Source organism: Argopecten irradians, chromosome 4, assembly GCF_041381155.1.
Source record: "Argopecten irradians isolate NY chromosome 4, Ai_NY, whole genome shotgun sequence".
Classification (NCBI taxonomy): domain Eukaryota; kingdom Metazoa; phylum Mollusca; class Bivalvia; order Pectinida; family Pectinidae; genus Argopecten; species Argopecten irradians.
Window position 1 is genome coordinate 8,554,393 of NC_091137.1, and position 16,868 is coordinate 8,571,260.

Genomic DNA, 16,868 nt, shown 5'->3' on the forward strand with positions numbered 1-16,868 from the left:
GTCTAATATACAGTATATAGTTACAGAAGTCTTAATATACAGTATATAGTTACAGAAGTCTAATATACAGTATATAGTTACAGAAGTCTAATATACAGTATATAGTTACAGAAGTCTAATATACAGTATATAGTTACAGAAGTCTAATATACAGTATATAGTTACAGAAGCTTAATACACGTATATAGTTACAGAATTCTAATATACAGTATATAGTTACAGAAGTCTAATATACAGTATATAGTTACAGAATCTAATATACAGTATATAGTTACAGAAGTCTAATATACAGTATATAGTTACAGAATATACAGTATATATACAGAAGTCTAATATACAGTATATAGTTACAGAAGTCTAATATACAGTATATAGTTACAGAAGCTTCTAATATACAGTATATAGTTACAGAAGTTTAATATACAGTATATAGTTACAGAAGTCTAATATACAGTATATAGTTACAGAAGTCTAATATACAGTATATAGTTACAGAAGTCTAATATACAGTATATAGTTACAGAAGTCTAATATACAGTATATAGTTACAGAAGTCTAATACAGTATATAGTTACAGAAGTCTAATATACAGTATATAGTTACAGAAGTCTAATATACAGTATATAGTTACAGAAGTCTAATATACAGTATATAGTTACAGAAGTCTAATATACAGTATATAGTTACAGAAGTCTAATATACAGTATATAGTTACAGAATTCTAATATACAGTATATAGTTACAGAAGTCTAATATACAGTATATAGTTACAGAATTCTAATATACAGTATATAGTTACAGAATTCTAATATACAGTATATAGTTACAGAAGTCTAATATACAGTATATAGTTACAGAATTCTAATATACAGTATATAGTTACAGAAGTCTAATATACAGTATATAGTTACAGAATTCTAATATACAGTATATAGTTACAGAAGTCTAATATACAGTATATAGTTACAGAAGTCTAATATACAGTATATAGTTACAGAAGTCTAATATACAGTATATAGTTACAGAAGTCTAATATACAGTAATAATACAGTATATAGTTACAGAAGTCTAATATACAGTATATAGTTACAGAAGTCTAATATACAGTATATAGTTACAGAAGTCTAATATACAGTATATAGTTACAGAAGTCTAATATACAGTATATAGTTACAGAAGTCTAATATACAGTATATAGTTACAGAATTCTAATATACAGTATATAGTTACAGAAGTCTAATATACAGTATATAGTTACAGAAGTCTAATATACAGTATATAGTTACAGAAGTCTAATATACAGTATATAGTTACAGAAGTCTAATATACAGTATATAGTTACAGAAGTCTAATATACAGTATATAGTTACAGAAGTCTAATATACAGTATATAGTTACAGAAGTCTAATATACAGTATATAGTTACAGAAGTCTAATATACAGTATATAGTTACAGAAGTCTAATATAGTACAGTATATAGTTACAGAAGTCTAATATACAGTACATAGTTACAGAAGTCTAATATACAGTATATAGTTACAGAATTCTAATATACAGTATATAGTTACAGAAGTCTAATATACAGTATATAGTTACAGAAGTCTAATATACAGTACATAGTTACAGAAGTCTAATATACAGTATATAGTTACAGAAGTCTAATATACAGTATATAGTTACAGAAGTCTAATATACAGTATATAGTTACAGAATCTAATATACAGTATATATAGTTACAGAAGTCTAATATACAGTATATAGTTACAGAATTCTAATATACAGTATATAGTTACAGAAGTCTAATATACAGTATATAGTTACAGAAGTCTAATATACAGTATATAGTTACAGAATTCTAATATACAGTATATAGTTACAGAAGTCTAATATACAGTATATAGTTACAGAAGTCTAATATACAGTATATAGTTACAGAAGTCTAATATACAGTATATAGTTACAGAAGTCTAATATACAGTATATAGTTACAGAAGTCTAATATACAGTATATAGTTACAGAAGTCTAATATACAGTATATAGTTACAGAAGTCTAATATACAGTATATAGTTACAGAAGTCTAATATACAGTATATAGTTACAGAAGTCTAATATACAGTATATAGTTACAGAAGTCTAAATACAGGTATATAGTTACAGAAGTCTAATATACAGTATATAGTTACAGAATTCTAATATACAGTATATAGTTACAGAAGTCTAATATACAGTATATAGTTACAGAATTCTAATATACAGTATATAGTTACAGAAGTCTAATATACAGTATATAGTTACAGAATTCTAATATACAGTATATAGTTACAGAAGTCTAATATACAGTATATAGTTACAGAAGTCTAATATACAGTATATAGTTACAGAATTCTAATATACAGTATATATAGTTACAGAAGTCTAATATACAGTATATAGTTACAGAAGTCTAATATACAGTATATAGTTACAGAAGTCTAATATACAGTATATAGTTACAGAAGTCTAATATACAGTATATATAGTTACAGAATTCTAATATACAGTATATAGTTACAGAAGTCTAATATACAGTATATAGTTACAGAAGTCTAATATACAGTATATAGTTACAGAAGTCTAATATACAGTATATAGTTACAGAAGTCTAATATACAGTATATAGTTACAGAAGTCTAATATACAGTATATAGTTACAGAAGTCTAATATACAGTATATAGTTGCAGAAGCTTAATACACGGTACATATATATATATAGTTACAGAAGTCTAATATACGTAAGTTCAGATATATACAGTATATAGTTACAGAAGTCTAATATACAGTATAGTATAATATACAGTATATAGTTACAGAAGTCTAATATACAGTATATAGTTACAGAAGTCTAATATACAGTATATAGTTACAGAAGTCTAATATACAGTATATAGTTACAGAAGTCTAATATACAGTATATAGTTACAGAAGTCTAATATACAGTATATAGTTACAGAAGTCTAATATACAGTATACAGTATATAGTTACAGAAGTCTAATATACAGTATATAGTTACAGAAGTCTAATATACAGTATATAGTTACAGAAGTCTAATATACAGTATATAGTTACAGAAGTCTAATATACAGTATATAGTTACAGAAGTCTAATATACAGTATATAATTAGTTACAGAAGTCTAATATACAGTATATAGTTACAGAAGTCTAATATACAGTATATAGTTACAGAAGTCTAATATACAGTATATAGTTACAGAAGTCTAATATACAGTATATAGTTACAGAAGTCTAATATACAGTATATAGTTACAGAAGTCTAATATACAGTATATAGTTACAGAAGTCTAATATACAGTATATAGTTACAGAAGTCTAATATACAGTATATAGTTACAGAAGGTCAAACTAATCCTTACTAGTAATATACAGTATATAGTTACAGAAGTCTAATATACAGTACATAGTTACAGAAGGTCAAACTAATCCTTACTAGTATCTCAGCTCTATCATACAAGAATTAGTGACTATGAATAATTTAACCTAGAGTACTGGTTATTTATAAATACAGATTTAAAGCAATAAAGATTAAGTTCCACTATGTATTTGTTTCAATTCAAAAGTAAAATGATCTAGACTAAAGTGTACTGAACTAAATACTATGACCTTGTCAGTATTGTAGTATACTGTAATGACTATTGTACTGTTGTAGCGTGTCAGAAGATAGTACAGACCAGGTATCCATCTATCCCACTGTCAGTACAGAATGTTCCGAGTACACCAGTCCATGCCCAGCGCCACTTCTTCATCACACAGGCCGTACCCTCTAAACCCTATGATACGCACAGTACAAGTAGTCAGTCGACGTCCAGCTCCGGCACACTGGTGACCGGTACGACCAACAACACCTCAGGTCAACAGACTGTGGCACAGGTGATCTCACGTCTTATTTCAGACACGGGCAAAACAGACAGACATGAATGTGTCTTTATCACAAGCTTATAGACACATCTACACATGTTTAGTTAAATACATCGCTGCCACGATGTGTATGATTATGATAGCCAAAAAATATCAAAAGAACTAAGGGATAAAGATTGTACAGAGAACCTCATGGAAGTGGTAAAATGGGGTTTAATGAGCATTTCCTAAATAGAAAAATCATTCTCCCATGTGTATGTCATATATCACATGAAAATTTCTATTAGCTTATTTGACAATCATGTAAACAGTTAAACCTCTCTATACAGTTAAACCTCTCTATACAGGTAAACTTCTCTATACAGGTAAACCTCTCTATACAGGTAAACTCTCTATACAGGTAAACTCTCTATACAGTTAAACCTCTCTATACAGTTAAACTCTCTATACAGTTAAACCTCTCTATACAGTTAAACCTCTCTATACCTCTCTATACAGGTAAACCTCTCTATACAGGTAAACCTCTCTATACAGGTAAACTCTCTATACAGTTAAACCTCTCTATACAGTCACCTAAGGGACAAAAAAAGGAGTTTTTAGCTCACCTGGCCCAAAGGGCCGGTGAGCTTATGTCATGGCGCGGCGTCCGTCGTCCGTCGTCCGTCGGCGTCCGTCGGCGTCCGTCTGTCCGTCAACATTTCCTTTAAATCGCTACTAGTCCTAGAGTTCTGCATGGAATGTAACCAAATTTGGCCACAAACATCCTTGGGGGAAGGGGAACAGAACTTGTATAAATTTTGGCTCTGACCCCCCGGGGGCAGGAGGGGTGGGGCCCAATAGGGGAAATAGAGGTAAATCCTTTAAATCACTACTAGTCTGCATGGAATGTAACCAAATTTGGCCACAAACATCCTTGGGGGAATAAGAACAGAGTTTGTATAAATTTTGGCTCTGACCCCCCAGGGGCAGGAGGGGTGGGGCCCAATAGGGGAAATAGAGGTAAATCCTTTAAATCACTACTTGTCCTAGAGTTCTTCATGGAATGTAACCAAATTTGGCCACAAACATCCTTGGGGGAAGGGGAACAGAACTTGTATAAATTTTGGCTCTGACCCCCCGGGGACAGGAGAGGCGGGGCCCAATAGGGGAAATAGAGGTAAATCCTATAAATCGCTATTAGTCATAGAGTTCTGCATGGATTGTAACCAAATTTGGCCACAAACATCCTTGGGAAAAGGGGAACAGAACTTGTGTAAATTTTGGCTCTGACCCCCCAGGGGCAGGAGGGGCGGGGCCCAATAGGGGAATTAGAGGTATATATTCTCATTCCTTCGGAAAAGAAACAATGAACCTGTATTCAGAACATTACTTGGCATTACAAACCAGGTGAGCGATACAGGCCCTCTGGGCCTCTTGTTTTATATACAAAGGTCGATTAGTGCTGATATTGACCATTTGGAACCCTAAGAAAGGTGATGTTTGTACAGAGGTGTTTGCTGAGGCAGATTTTACTGTGTATAATAATATCTGGAAAAATTATTTTAACATACCTATCCAGATTTTGAAATATTTTAACCTTATAGAGGAGAAGTAATGCTTTTGTCATGACAAACCATGTGTGTGATCACCATAGGTCCAGCCCACAATGAAGGACGGCAAGGATGGACAGAGCACCAAAGAAAAAGATAAGTCTGAAAAGAAGAAAGATAAACAACAGCAACAGCAGCAGATGCTGACAGAATCTCAAGAACAGGTATGTGGAACAATAAGTTAGATAAGGAAAAACTAACGATGATAACTTTCATTTACAGGTACAGCCCAGTAAGTGATGTTAGGGTACCAGTAGGGTTATCACATTACAATACCAGCACAACGGATATTAAACAAATTAACACATCTCACACTTAAATCCCCGAAGTTCCTCCTGTCATTGTTTTGGACTAATGTAACCATTAAAAGCTCAGAGAAACAATAATGAACTAGTAGCACTAATGATTTTATACTTACCAAAGCTTACTTCAGTGGTGTGTGCTTCATCACCAGGCATGGAGTGGTTACTATGGACATTGTTTTGTTACCATGGAGAATGTTCACTTCTGCACCCTGGTTGTGGTCCCTCCAATCTCGACTGCACTAAAGATAAGGATAAGGGATCTTAGTATTAATTATTGACATTCCACATTATAATCTATTGTTATTAATAAGACACTTTTTTGTTCGCTCCATATGAAATATCAATCATTATACAGGAATTTGCTGGTAATAGGCCATAGTTTATTTAAACAAGGAGGGATGGAGGGAATGAAATCTTCTGTTAGAGCTTAGTAGAGGGTTAAACATATACTATATGGATTTCAATTGATGAGGATTATTAACTATGGGGTTGTGCCTTTGGGATTGGTGTGAATTTAGGAGTCTATAAATAGATATTTGGTGTTGTAATGAGCTTTGCGATCAGCTTGTCAATGTGATGCTTTAATGTAAAGTTTGAATATGGATGCTAAACATTCACTTCTAAATTACATTTCTTTTCTATTTTTCATCCTATCAGCATTTAGTTACATTTTAAAAACATCTTAGATGCTGGAAATTTAGCTATAATGATTTAAAAAAATGTCTTTATATTTTATAATCAAGGTTCTTAACAAATACATTGCTACACTCATAAATAATGTTAATTGTATCCAAACAGTTTATCAAGATAAATATTCAGATGTTTCATATGTATTAATCGAGAGCTCTTTGATTCCATGTTTACTTCCTGACCTTATGTTAACTACCTGTTCTTTTTCCTTTCTTTGTGGAGTCACTGTCGTATCTATGACTCGTTAAACTTAATTGATTAGTAAAAATACTTTTTTGTTCTGTCCTGTGTAGACGCTTCACACCTGTGTATTGTTTCTGACTGTAATTTTAAAAATATGTCTGAACATCTTTATTTGATTTTCCTGAAATTGTTTAAAAGACTGAAAATATGAAAATAGATTTAACTGAAATTTGTTGGCGTTAACAAATCACTGTTTCCCTGTTTAATTTCTTTACTTTTTGATGTTGATCACGATGTTGTAATGCTTTAATCAGCCCTCAGTACTCTGTTGACTCACTCACCCCTGAAGTTTCACAATGAACTGGTCTAATCATTGATTTAGAAGAACTTAAAGTTGTCTTTAGGGGTTAATGAGTTAATGGTCGGGTGGTGGAGGGCTGACTCAGTCATGACATGGCTCTATCATTAATGTTTATCCTTTGTTGTGTACATGTATAGTGAAGAACTAGTCAATTTTAGAAAGGAGAGAAAACTAGGTTGAAATATGAAATTTAGAAATTTTAATGTAATAAAAATTGCACCTGATCAGTGCACATTACCAGTTGTTCTTCTTAAAGATTGAATTTAAGAATAGAAAGTTTTTACATTGATAATTATAGACTTTTTACTTACTCTGGTAAAATTTATCAAGCCTTTGTACCTAAGATGCCAGTGGCAGTTCTTCACTGTACTTGATGGATACATTCAGAAGTACTAATGCATGTTGCATGCTGTGTATGGTCTTCTTTTTTGTCTTTTTCATTGTAGGAAGAGGATCGCGTGGACTTTAACGATATTCCCCCTTCTACACCCCTGTCATCTCGTAAAAACAAGAAATCCTCAATCATACAGAAGTCTAACTCCTTCAGCGTAAGTTCTTCTTTGTTGCTCTGCCTTGAGAGTAAAGGGGGGCTACTTTCATTTTCCATTCATTTTACATTGGAAACCAACTTGTCTACATGACTGCCCTGACAGACTTTGATTGTAGCTGCTAGAGGACATGTCTTCACCTTCTGATCCTGTTTGAGGGATCTACAACTCTTTATTTCAGCAAAGCCTGGATGTTCAGAATTTGTACGCAGACTTTATAGAGTCTGCTGTTTGTCTTTCTGTGCTACCTGAATGCATAAATAAGATTGGGATTGACAATTATCTACTCCTAAAATATTATCCAAATTATTTTTTGAATAGATACAGGGCTTTTGAACTTAGCAACATTTTGTATATCAGAAAAATATCATTGTTCTAGTTCTTGACTTCATTTATTATATTTTTAACAAGAAAGTAAAAGTTACTCGTTTAATGATAATTGAAAGAGTTCTCATTACAGTCTACATATACTAGTTAACATTAAAAAAAACTAGGATAGGTATTGTTAAGTGTATATTTTTGATAAACCTGGTTTTAATTGCTGCTATGTGATATTTGATAGACTGAACCAGTGAGTAAGTTCTGGGCAATTTTAGGTGGAGGCAGAGATCTACATCACATGCTTGTGTAGATCTCATCTCAAGGACTGGGTTCATTCCACAATCACTCCATAACTTTTCCCCTCACTTTTGATGTTTTCTGGACACTGTACTCAAATATTATCATAATATCGTGTACTTTAATAAGTCACCAGGTTTCATTACATATGTATAGACATCCATCATAAGATATCTACCTGATTATATACACTAATGTATAATTACACATACTATCTAAACAAGGGACTGGCACATTTATATAACTGACCAGAGATATAAAACTGACTCATTATCTTTACTTAATCCTGTCTACATTTCAATTTGCTTTTATTAATTGATAACACAAACTGGTCTATAGCTGTATGCTCTGTTTTTTGTGGGTTTTGTTCCCTTCTTGATTTTGTTATGATAAAATAGAGCTATTTCCTGCTATTAAAGGAACAGAAGATGTGCAAAAATTGATTCTTAAAAACAGTAAGTTATAGAGATTTCTGATTATGCAATTTTAGAATTGCAATAGCTTTATTTGTAAGCGAGAAAGTTTGAAGGTTTTTGATTTATAATACTTTGAAAAATATTTACAAAATGAATGAATATTTTAAAATGCTTAAATTATAGATAATCAAAGATCATTACTCCTTAAATATGTCATAGTACCATTCTTTTGAGTTAGGGTTCTATAGAATAGGATATATACATGGATTCCTAGTTGGTGTATCACATCTCTGTTGTATTTGATCATTTGTTCTAATTATTGGGTTATTTTGTTTCAGTTTCTTTGCACTGTAATTGTTTAAAGGCTGGCTGTGATCTGCATGTCCAAAGCCTGACTTAATGCATTTGATACTGCCCATCTCATACATACAGGTTCTTCTGGTGTCTACTGAGTATTATAAGCACTGCTTTATAACAAAATCATAATGGGATGGGAGCAGAAGTAATGCACATTTGGAAAATATTTGTGTTAAAAACGAATTTCAGAAATCTGTTGATGAATTTGGTATAATCTAAGCTAACTTTCACTTAACTAATAATAAGTAAGAGATAATCAATTACAGAGACAAATTCTTTTGTATATTTCATTATATAATATGTTAATATTTTCTAGAATCTGTACGTGTGAGATATGCTGATGACTGTGATATAGGACTGCCTATAGATAATGTTATTGCCTGTTGTATGTTATTCAGTGTTCTAGAGATAATGGCATGGAGCTTCCTATACCAACTAATGTCGGCATGGCAACAGTACATCATTCTGATTGGCTATCTGCATGATTCATTTCAATACTGCAGCTAATACCATTCACCATTTTATTGGCTAATGACGATAAGTTCATAAAAATAATGAAAATTTGCCTTACAATATAAAGCATACAATACCTACCAACTACAACATTTTGTATGTCCCAATTTGACCCCACACCACTACAACATAAAACATCTACTCAACATTGTAACGCTTGATGTCCGTGAGTCTGCCGCTGGTCACCCACACAATTTGTCTGCTTGTCTAACATTGATGGAGGTCTAAATGCTTATGTGCTGATATTTGTCTTGGAACACTGAATTCCTCATGTATTGTGGTACATACTCATTCCATGAATTTGAAATTTCCTAAATTTTATCTTATTATTGAAGTTATTACTCAATCTGGCATTTTTTTTGATAAGTTAAAAAAAAACCTAGCAAATCATGAAATTCAGTAAATGGAATTTAAAAGATCTTGAGTGAATAAAGAGAAATTTTTTAATCATTTAAGATATTATAAAATGGAAGTTGTACCACATACAGAAATAATTATCCTGTGTTATTTATGATTTAGACAATTATTTTTTAGTTTTGTTATTTAAGATTTATTTGATTTGCGTCGTTTTATGATTTCTGCATGTCGTTTTGGCTTGTTTCCTACTTACAGGGACCTGTTGATAGACTGTTTTCTTCTCACCCGGTATCCACACCGATTCTCCATCGGAAAAATTCAAAGTTTCTCAAAAACTCGTTTCTAACTGTAAGTTTGTGAGGACCGTACCAACACAGGAGAGTGTTGAACATATACTCCCGTATACCTGTGTTATTTATTGGTGTTACTGTTGTACTCCTGTAGCTTGGCCTGTTGTAAGGCCTACAGCATGTTTGAGATACATTTTAAACATCAATATAGACTTACCCAATACTGTTTAGATAGTCCAGGGCCCGGCACCATAAAACTATCCTCAGACAGATTTTTTACTCAAGTATATGATTTTCCATAGGCTTGAGTAAAAAAAAATGTCTGAGTAAGTTTTATGGTGCCGGGCCCAGGTCTCAAGATCTAGCCAATCAAAGATGACCTTACAAAACATTAAATGACAATATATCTGATTTGCTAATCTAAACTTAAATCTTAGATTGTTTCAGTATCCTAGAGTCAGGCCATTTATCATTTATTGGTAATTTGAAATGACAATTAATTGATATACCGGTATGTATTTTGATTAAAATAATTGATAAATTTTATCAAAGGCATCTTTGAATTCTTTTGAGGTAATGCATAACCTTTTGAATTTAAAAGGTATCTCAGAAATGCTTTTGTCTGCATATTTACCTAATTCATTAATAATACCCACTAGCTTTTACTAACTAGAACCTGGAGTATTTGGAGAATTAAGTTGTAAATCATTAAGTTATGATAAAAGTGTCATGAATTTTCATCATCATCATTTCATATTCAGTGGAAACCATTAATATCATAGAAAATTTACAATAATTTTAAAAGTTTGTTTATAATTGAATTTTAACAGAGAAAACTTTATTGTTTTAATAAAATTTAAAAAAAGAAAATCTGTTTATTTTATTTACTACCATCTCGGTTTTTTTTCCCAGGAGATTTTCTTAATTTTATGACTTATTTATGGAGTGCAACATTCACCTTTACATAGCAGTAGCATACCTTGACCTTATATATCTAGATTATATATCAATATAAATTAATATTATCTTATATTAATATTAATTAACCTATATGCTACTATAAGTTTCTTCTCTTAAGTGTATACTGGTATATAAATAATATTATCAAGCTTTGATAATTATTCATATCTCACAAAATATATGAAAACAAATTGATAATTAATCTTGAGAAATTTGGAAAAAAATACTAATATTAAATATCTAACTTTTGTATTTTAAAATCAATTTTAAATCATTTAAATATAAAGATCATTGTTGATAAGGTTTTCTATTGGAAGCTTCCTTATCAAAATAAGAGTTTATACAGTAGAACTATTATTTTTTTTAATGTGATGCTTCATAAAAATGTTTTGAAATAACATTATTTAATATAACATTGGATCTAAAGAATGATTTTCCTCTGTTTATTGTCATTGCAAATAATGACTATCAGTAAAGAAAATGAAATTGTTTGTAATTGTTGTATGTAGAATTTAATACTTAATAATGTGGTTGAAAAGGTGAAAAAATATTGTCCATGACATTGTAAATGTTAGTTTTTTGTTGCCTTATATATCATTAGAGCTAATATACAGTACTTCAGTATTAGTGATATATATGCATGTAATGTATACAGTCAAACCTGTCTAGTATATCATCTAGATAGGCTGTACCATTCCCCAACCATATCATTAGTTACCATAGACAGGTTTGACTGTTACCACGACAACAGTATTAGTTCTAGTTTAGTATAGGAGGAGACAACTCTAGTTGGTATCATCAGTCAGTTCATAGGGCCTACATTACAATGGAGCATAGGTTCAGGATACCTTATGTAGTCAAATAATCCATTTGAAATAAACTAAATTAATAAGCTACTGATACTGACATTATGTTTTTCAGACAAACGCTTCAACAATTAGATAGGATTTTTTACATTACAAAGAGTTTTCAAGGGATCCTGAACTCTACTGTTGTAGTGGCATGGTTTAGTCATGATATGCCTACATAGTCACTGTAGGTCTTTCTCACTGGAGATAGATTTCATGGTCACATAGTCAATTGTAGATATCAGACTCTCTTTCTCACTGGAGATAGATTTCATTGTCACATAGTCAATTGTAGATATCAGATTCTCTTTCTCACTGAAGATAGATCTTATGATCCCCACATTATGTTTTTGTGTTGCCATCTGTCACCATACACTCTCTGTGCTCTTCAAAAACCAGCTTTGTTACAGATTTTCTTTTATTAGCCTTAATAAAATTCATATGAGTAAAGTTTTCAGGTCATAATCATATAATATGATAGCAGATGTCGGTGAATCTAGACTGATTCTCAGCAACTCTTACATTGTGGCCTGAATGTCAAGATTTAGGATGATGTTGGCATTCTGATGATAATCATATATAAACAAGCTGAACTGTAAATGTAAGTTTGATCAATCAAAGTCTGGCTGGATACCAATGAACAGGACAGCTAGTACATGAAATGATAGTCACAAGTGAAAGTGAAAATTCACATCTGAGGCCTTTATGATTTCAATACTCTATTTAAACCTACCAAGGCTTTGGTGGCCCAAAGAGGCTAGAGTAATACGTCTGATCTTGAGTTTGCTAAGACAGGCTCTATATTAAAGATACTCTTTCAGAAGTATCAGATTTATTTTGGTGTTGCTCTTTTTCAGCCCGATATTCTAATGTCCATATACACGGACATCAAGGTATACTGCTCACTTACCATTGTCCATGGGGTCATATCCTGGTGTCCTTATAATTAGGACAGGGTCTTTCTGTCCCAACTTCTACTTTTGATGTGCTTTTTCTCCCTTTCTGCCATTATTTTGCTCAGTGAATAATGTCAAGGTTGTTGGTTATCGAATACTTATCCAATTCTTTTACCTCTATATGCTTCACTATGAGTTCGCCTCTTTTCTTGCTGTTAAGTTGAACAGAAGATCTTTTAGTGCAATACTGTTGACAGTACCATCCTCATTTCATCATTGAGTAGAGATCATCCTGCCTTTGAATGGTGCTTGATGAATAGAGTTTGTGGGCGTTTTGGTGCTAACTTGATGTAATGAATGCAGTATTTGTGAAATTAGTCACTAACATGATAAAAAGTTGGGGATTCAATGTCTGCTGTTTATCATATAAAGACTCAGTCTTCACCTGTTCTGCATTCTCAATGATTGCACTATATACCAAATACATATATATATATTACAATGTATATATCCTACCTTGGTTTAGGTTGTTTTTTTATATATAATCCCACCTACATCAAAGGAGTAAAGTGAAATATTGTTGATTTTGATCAAATGTGTAAAGTAGTATAGCTAAAGAATAAAATTCTTCATGATACAAATATTTTTTAAACTTAACTTTTGATTTTTTGATTATTTCTTCATTGAAGTTTCATTGAAATAGCTTTGTATAAATGGTATTCAAATTGCAAAGTAATACAGTCTGGCAAATAATATTATTTTTTTTATTAGTATTATTCTTTATTGAGTTTGAGATTATAGGTTTTAATATATTGTGATTAAAGGACATTTTTTACATTGATGTAAGATAAAATATAACTTTATTGTTATTTGCTATATTTTCTTTTTTTCTCCGACGGATTGCGGTTGTATAGGAGAAAATGGATAGATATAAGATGGAGTTACACATACACGACAATAGTCCGTTCACTCCACTTCTCAATCGAATGACAAGGGTACGGTCAAGTCTTGTGCTCGTAAGTTATAATATCACAAAGCTGCCCGGACAATATGGACATCTTTTTGGGAGTGATACTGGAATTGTCTCCCTTCATTGCCTTTGTTTTTGTATGGCAGGTGTTTCTATGCATGTTTGTTCCTTCAATGCTATTCAACATTGTCTTTCCTCTGCCATTTTTGTTGAGACTCCATCACCAACCACATTTTTTCCTGTTTTTACAAATTTACAGATAATCTTTTTATTCTAGTTTATCTCCCCTGAACCACTGAATTATCCCCCCTTTATTACCAACTTGACTTCGTCTGCATGTTTCAGCTGCCTTAAGCTATGTTGACAACAGCTGTGGTACAAAACATTACACTGGCACACACTTTTCCATCTGTTGAACACGATTATAGTTTAATCTTCCTTGGTGCTATTCAAACATGTTGGTGATCCAGATGCTTTTTTGCTTTATTCAATTCATTGTTGTTTTATGAGTGGACCCAAAGTTGGAATGATGTTCCAGATTATTTTCGTTTTAACACACTCTTTATACACACATATTTGCACTCTGACACATATACCCTGGAATCACAGTACATGTGTGTCTACTATCCTCTGTAAGTGATGCCTAAATAGTAAACGTATTATTTTTTTGATGTCACAGATCCCAAGTAATATCTGTTGATCAGGAAGGAGACATCCATTTTGGGATAATGTAGAGGTTTTTTTTAGGTTCTGCATTACGGCGAGTTTTGAAGAACAATTTGTTTTGTTCAGTATTTGTATGTTTTACATGCCATACCCTTACCATAAACCAGCCCACATCTAACTGTACTTGGAAGCTGTGTATCCCATACAGTAAGATTGAGCCCTGTAAACAGAGTGGGCAGATACCTCCTTAAGTCCTTGTATGGTTTAATATAACTTTGGCATAGATTCTCATGTCCCTTCAATTGTGATGATTTACATAGTATAAAAGGACCCAAGCTAACATCATTAGCCAGGACAAATATGAAATCTTAATTGAAATTTGAAGTTAGTCCTCACAGAAATGTTGCAGAAGACCCTGTTTGTTATCTGTGAATTAGGCCTAGGTCCTAGTATTTGTAAAGCTGTAGATTGATTAAGTAAGTAATTGTAAGCATGCTATTTAGTATTTATGTTGCTGTTGATGTATATTTTTTGCAGCTGATTACATATTTGATTTTAGATTTGCTAACAACCACAGGCTGTTACATTATGGCCTATAGTACTGACTGTATATGTGATTACTGAGGCAAGTTGTCATTGTGAATCAAAATTCTAAAAAAAAAACCCGCCTTTTTATGAGATGTAGAAAAATATTGACTTGCTAGAACCAATCTTTTGAGCAGATCATTGACAGCATCTTGTTTCAGTAGTTACAAATACAGTGTTTTATTAACTTATATATCATGTATGCTTGCTAAACAGAACAGACTTACCAAAGCTTTTAGACTTACAGGGAGTATCACTTTCAGCTGCCATTCCATTTCTAATGTAGAAGCTTAACTTGAATCAATTCTCTCTGTAGATTTCTCAATTTTGTCATTTTGATTCCACTTTCTTGGCACTGTCTAAAAAGAAGAGAAAGTACAGAGCCCTTCTTAACTCCTGGTAGTTTTGCCTGATGACAGATCATCCCTTTTCCCATTTGTTAGGATTTAGAATGAATATTGGGCTTTGCCTTTAATACACCATCTATAATTGTGGAAGCCTACTCCTTTGGAGGGTGGGATGGTTTCATTTTGTTTTCTGTGAGTTTGTTACTTTTTCTAATGATTAATTAATCAGGATTTATCACCGATACCACATCTTACTCTGGATACAGTTCCACCTTAATGAAGCTGTCGGTCATTTACCAGAAGTAGGTCACAGTGATCTATATCTTTATCATTGACCTTCATCACAGAAATTGAATGAAATTTTTCAATGACTAGTCTCTCCCACACCAGAACCACCAGAACGTCTGTGATTGGTCATAGGTTCACCTTGGTTACATGGGTCATTATTAATAAAGGTCAAAAGTTATCAATATAAGCCATGTCCTTGACCCACACATATCTGTGCATTCCCCTCCTCTCATGTTACATCCGGAAGGACACTTGCTTTATTATCTTGTTTTCATCTATGCTTTGTACTTTTCTATTTTCATCCAGCCTCTTGAGTTTGCAGTTTAACAATTATAGCAATACTGGACAGGATTAACATCTTTATATATAAAAATAAATTAAGCTAATGCTTGTAGTTCTTTTTAGTCTGCTTGCTCTTGGTGGAGGACGTACTACTGGCTTGTAGCTGAGCATCTTCTGGCTATATTTAGTATATATATTTAGACATGTAGACACATTTAGCATTTTGGCCATGTGCCTGCTTTGCTTTAGAAGGTGTACTCTCCATAGTGGCTACCTACACAGCCTGCTGGGCTTGGGTTAAAGAAGGTCAAGCCCAGTATATATAGGGGCTTACTGAGGCCAAATGCAAGCTTTCTGTACTGACCGGTATGGGGGCTACCGGTAGGCCAAGCTTTCTGTACTGACCAGTTTGGGGGCTACCTATAGGCCAAGCTTTCTGTACTGACCAGTTTGGGGGCTACCTATAGGCCAAGCTTTCTGTACTGACCAGTTTGGGAGCTACCAGTAGGCCAAGCTTGCTGTACTGACCAGTTTGGGGGCAACCTGTAGGCCAAGCTTTCTGTACTGACCAGTTTGGGGGCTACCTGTAGACCAAGCTTTCTGTACTGACCAGTGTGGGGGCTACCTATAGGCCAAGCTTTCTGTACTGACCGGTTTGGGGGCTACCTGTAGGCCATGCCTTGTGGACTGACAAGTATAATGGCTCGTTGTAGAGAAGTATAGAGGTAGTACTGACTATATCTAACCCGTTCGTCCAATGTGTACGTTACAGGATAAGACTGAGGCCAGAGACTTGCCCACACCTAGCAGCACACCAACACAGAGTCGCAAAAATAGGCGGCGCTCCAACCTATTTAATGTAAGCAAAACATAATAACAGT

The 16,868-nt window shown here is 32.8% G+C and overlaps 1 protein-coding gene across 11 annotated transcripts in view; it reads left to right on the forward strand.

Annotated features, from left to right (window-relative positions):
- Nucleotides 1-3,797: 3,797 nt before the first annotated feature.
- LOC138320511 (centaurin-gamma-1A-like) overlaps nt 3,798-16,868 on the forward strand; it is a 35,233-nt gene continuing 22,162 nt past the window's right edge. For 2 of the 11 annotated variants that reach the window (XM_069263511.1, XM_069263514.1), the window contains exons 1-5: nt 3,798-3,930; nt 5,552-5,671; nt 7,493-7,594; nt 10,111-10,203; nt 16,760-16,846. In XM_069263511.1, coding sequence (XP_069119612.1) covers nt 5,564-5,671; nt 7,493-7,594; nt 10,111-10,203; nt 16,760-16,846 — 390 coding nt within the window. In that variant the 5' untranslated portion in view covers nt 3,798-3,930; nt 5,552-5,563. Of the gene's footprint in view, nt 3,931-5,551; nt 5,672-7,492; nt 7,595-10,110; nt 10,204-13,675; nt 13,866-16,759; nt 16,847-16,868 lie in introns of those variants that run through there. The other 9 variants (XM_069263513.1, XM_069263515.1, XM_069263512.1 and 6 more) reach the window with 9 other exon arrangements.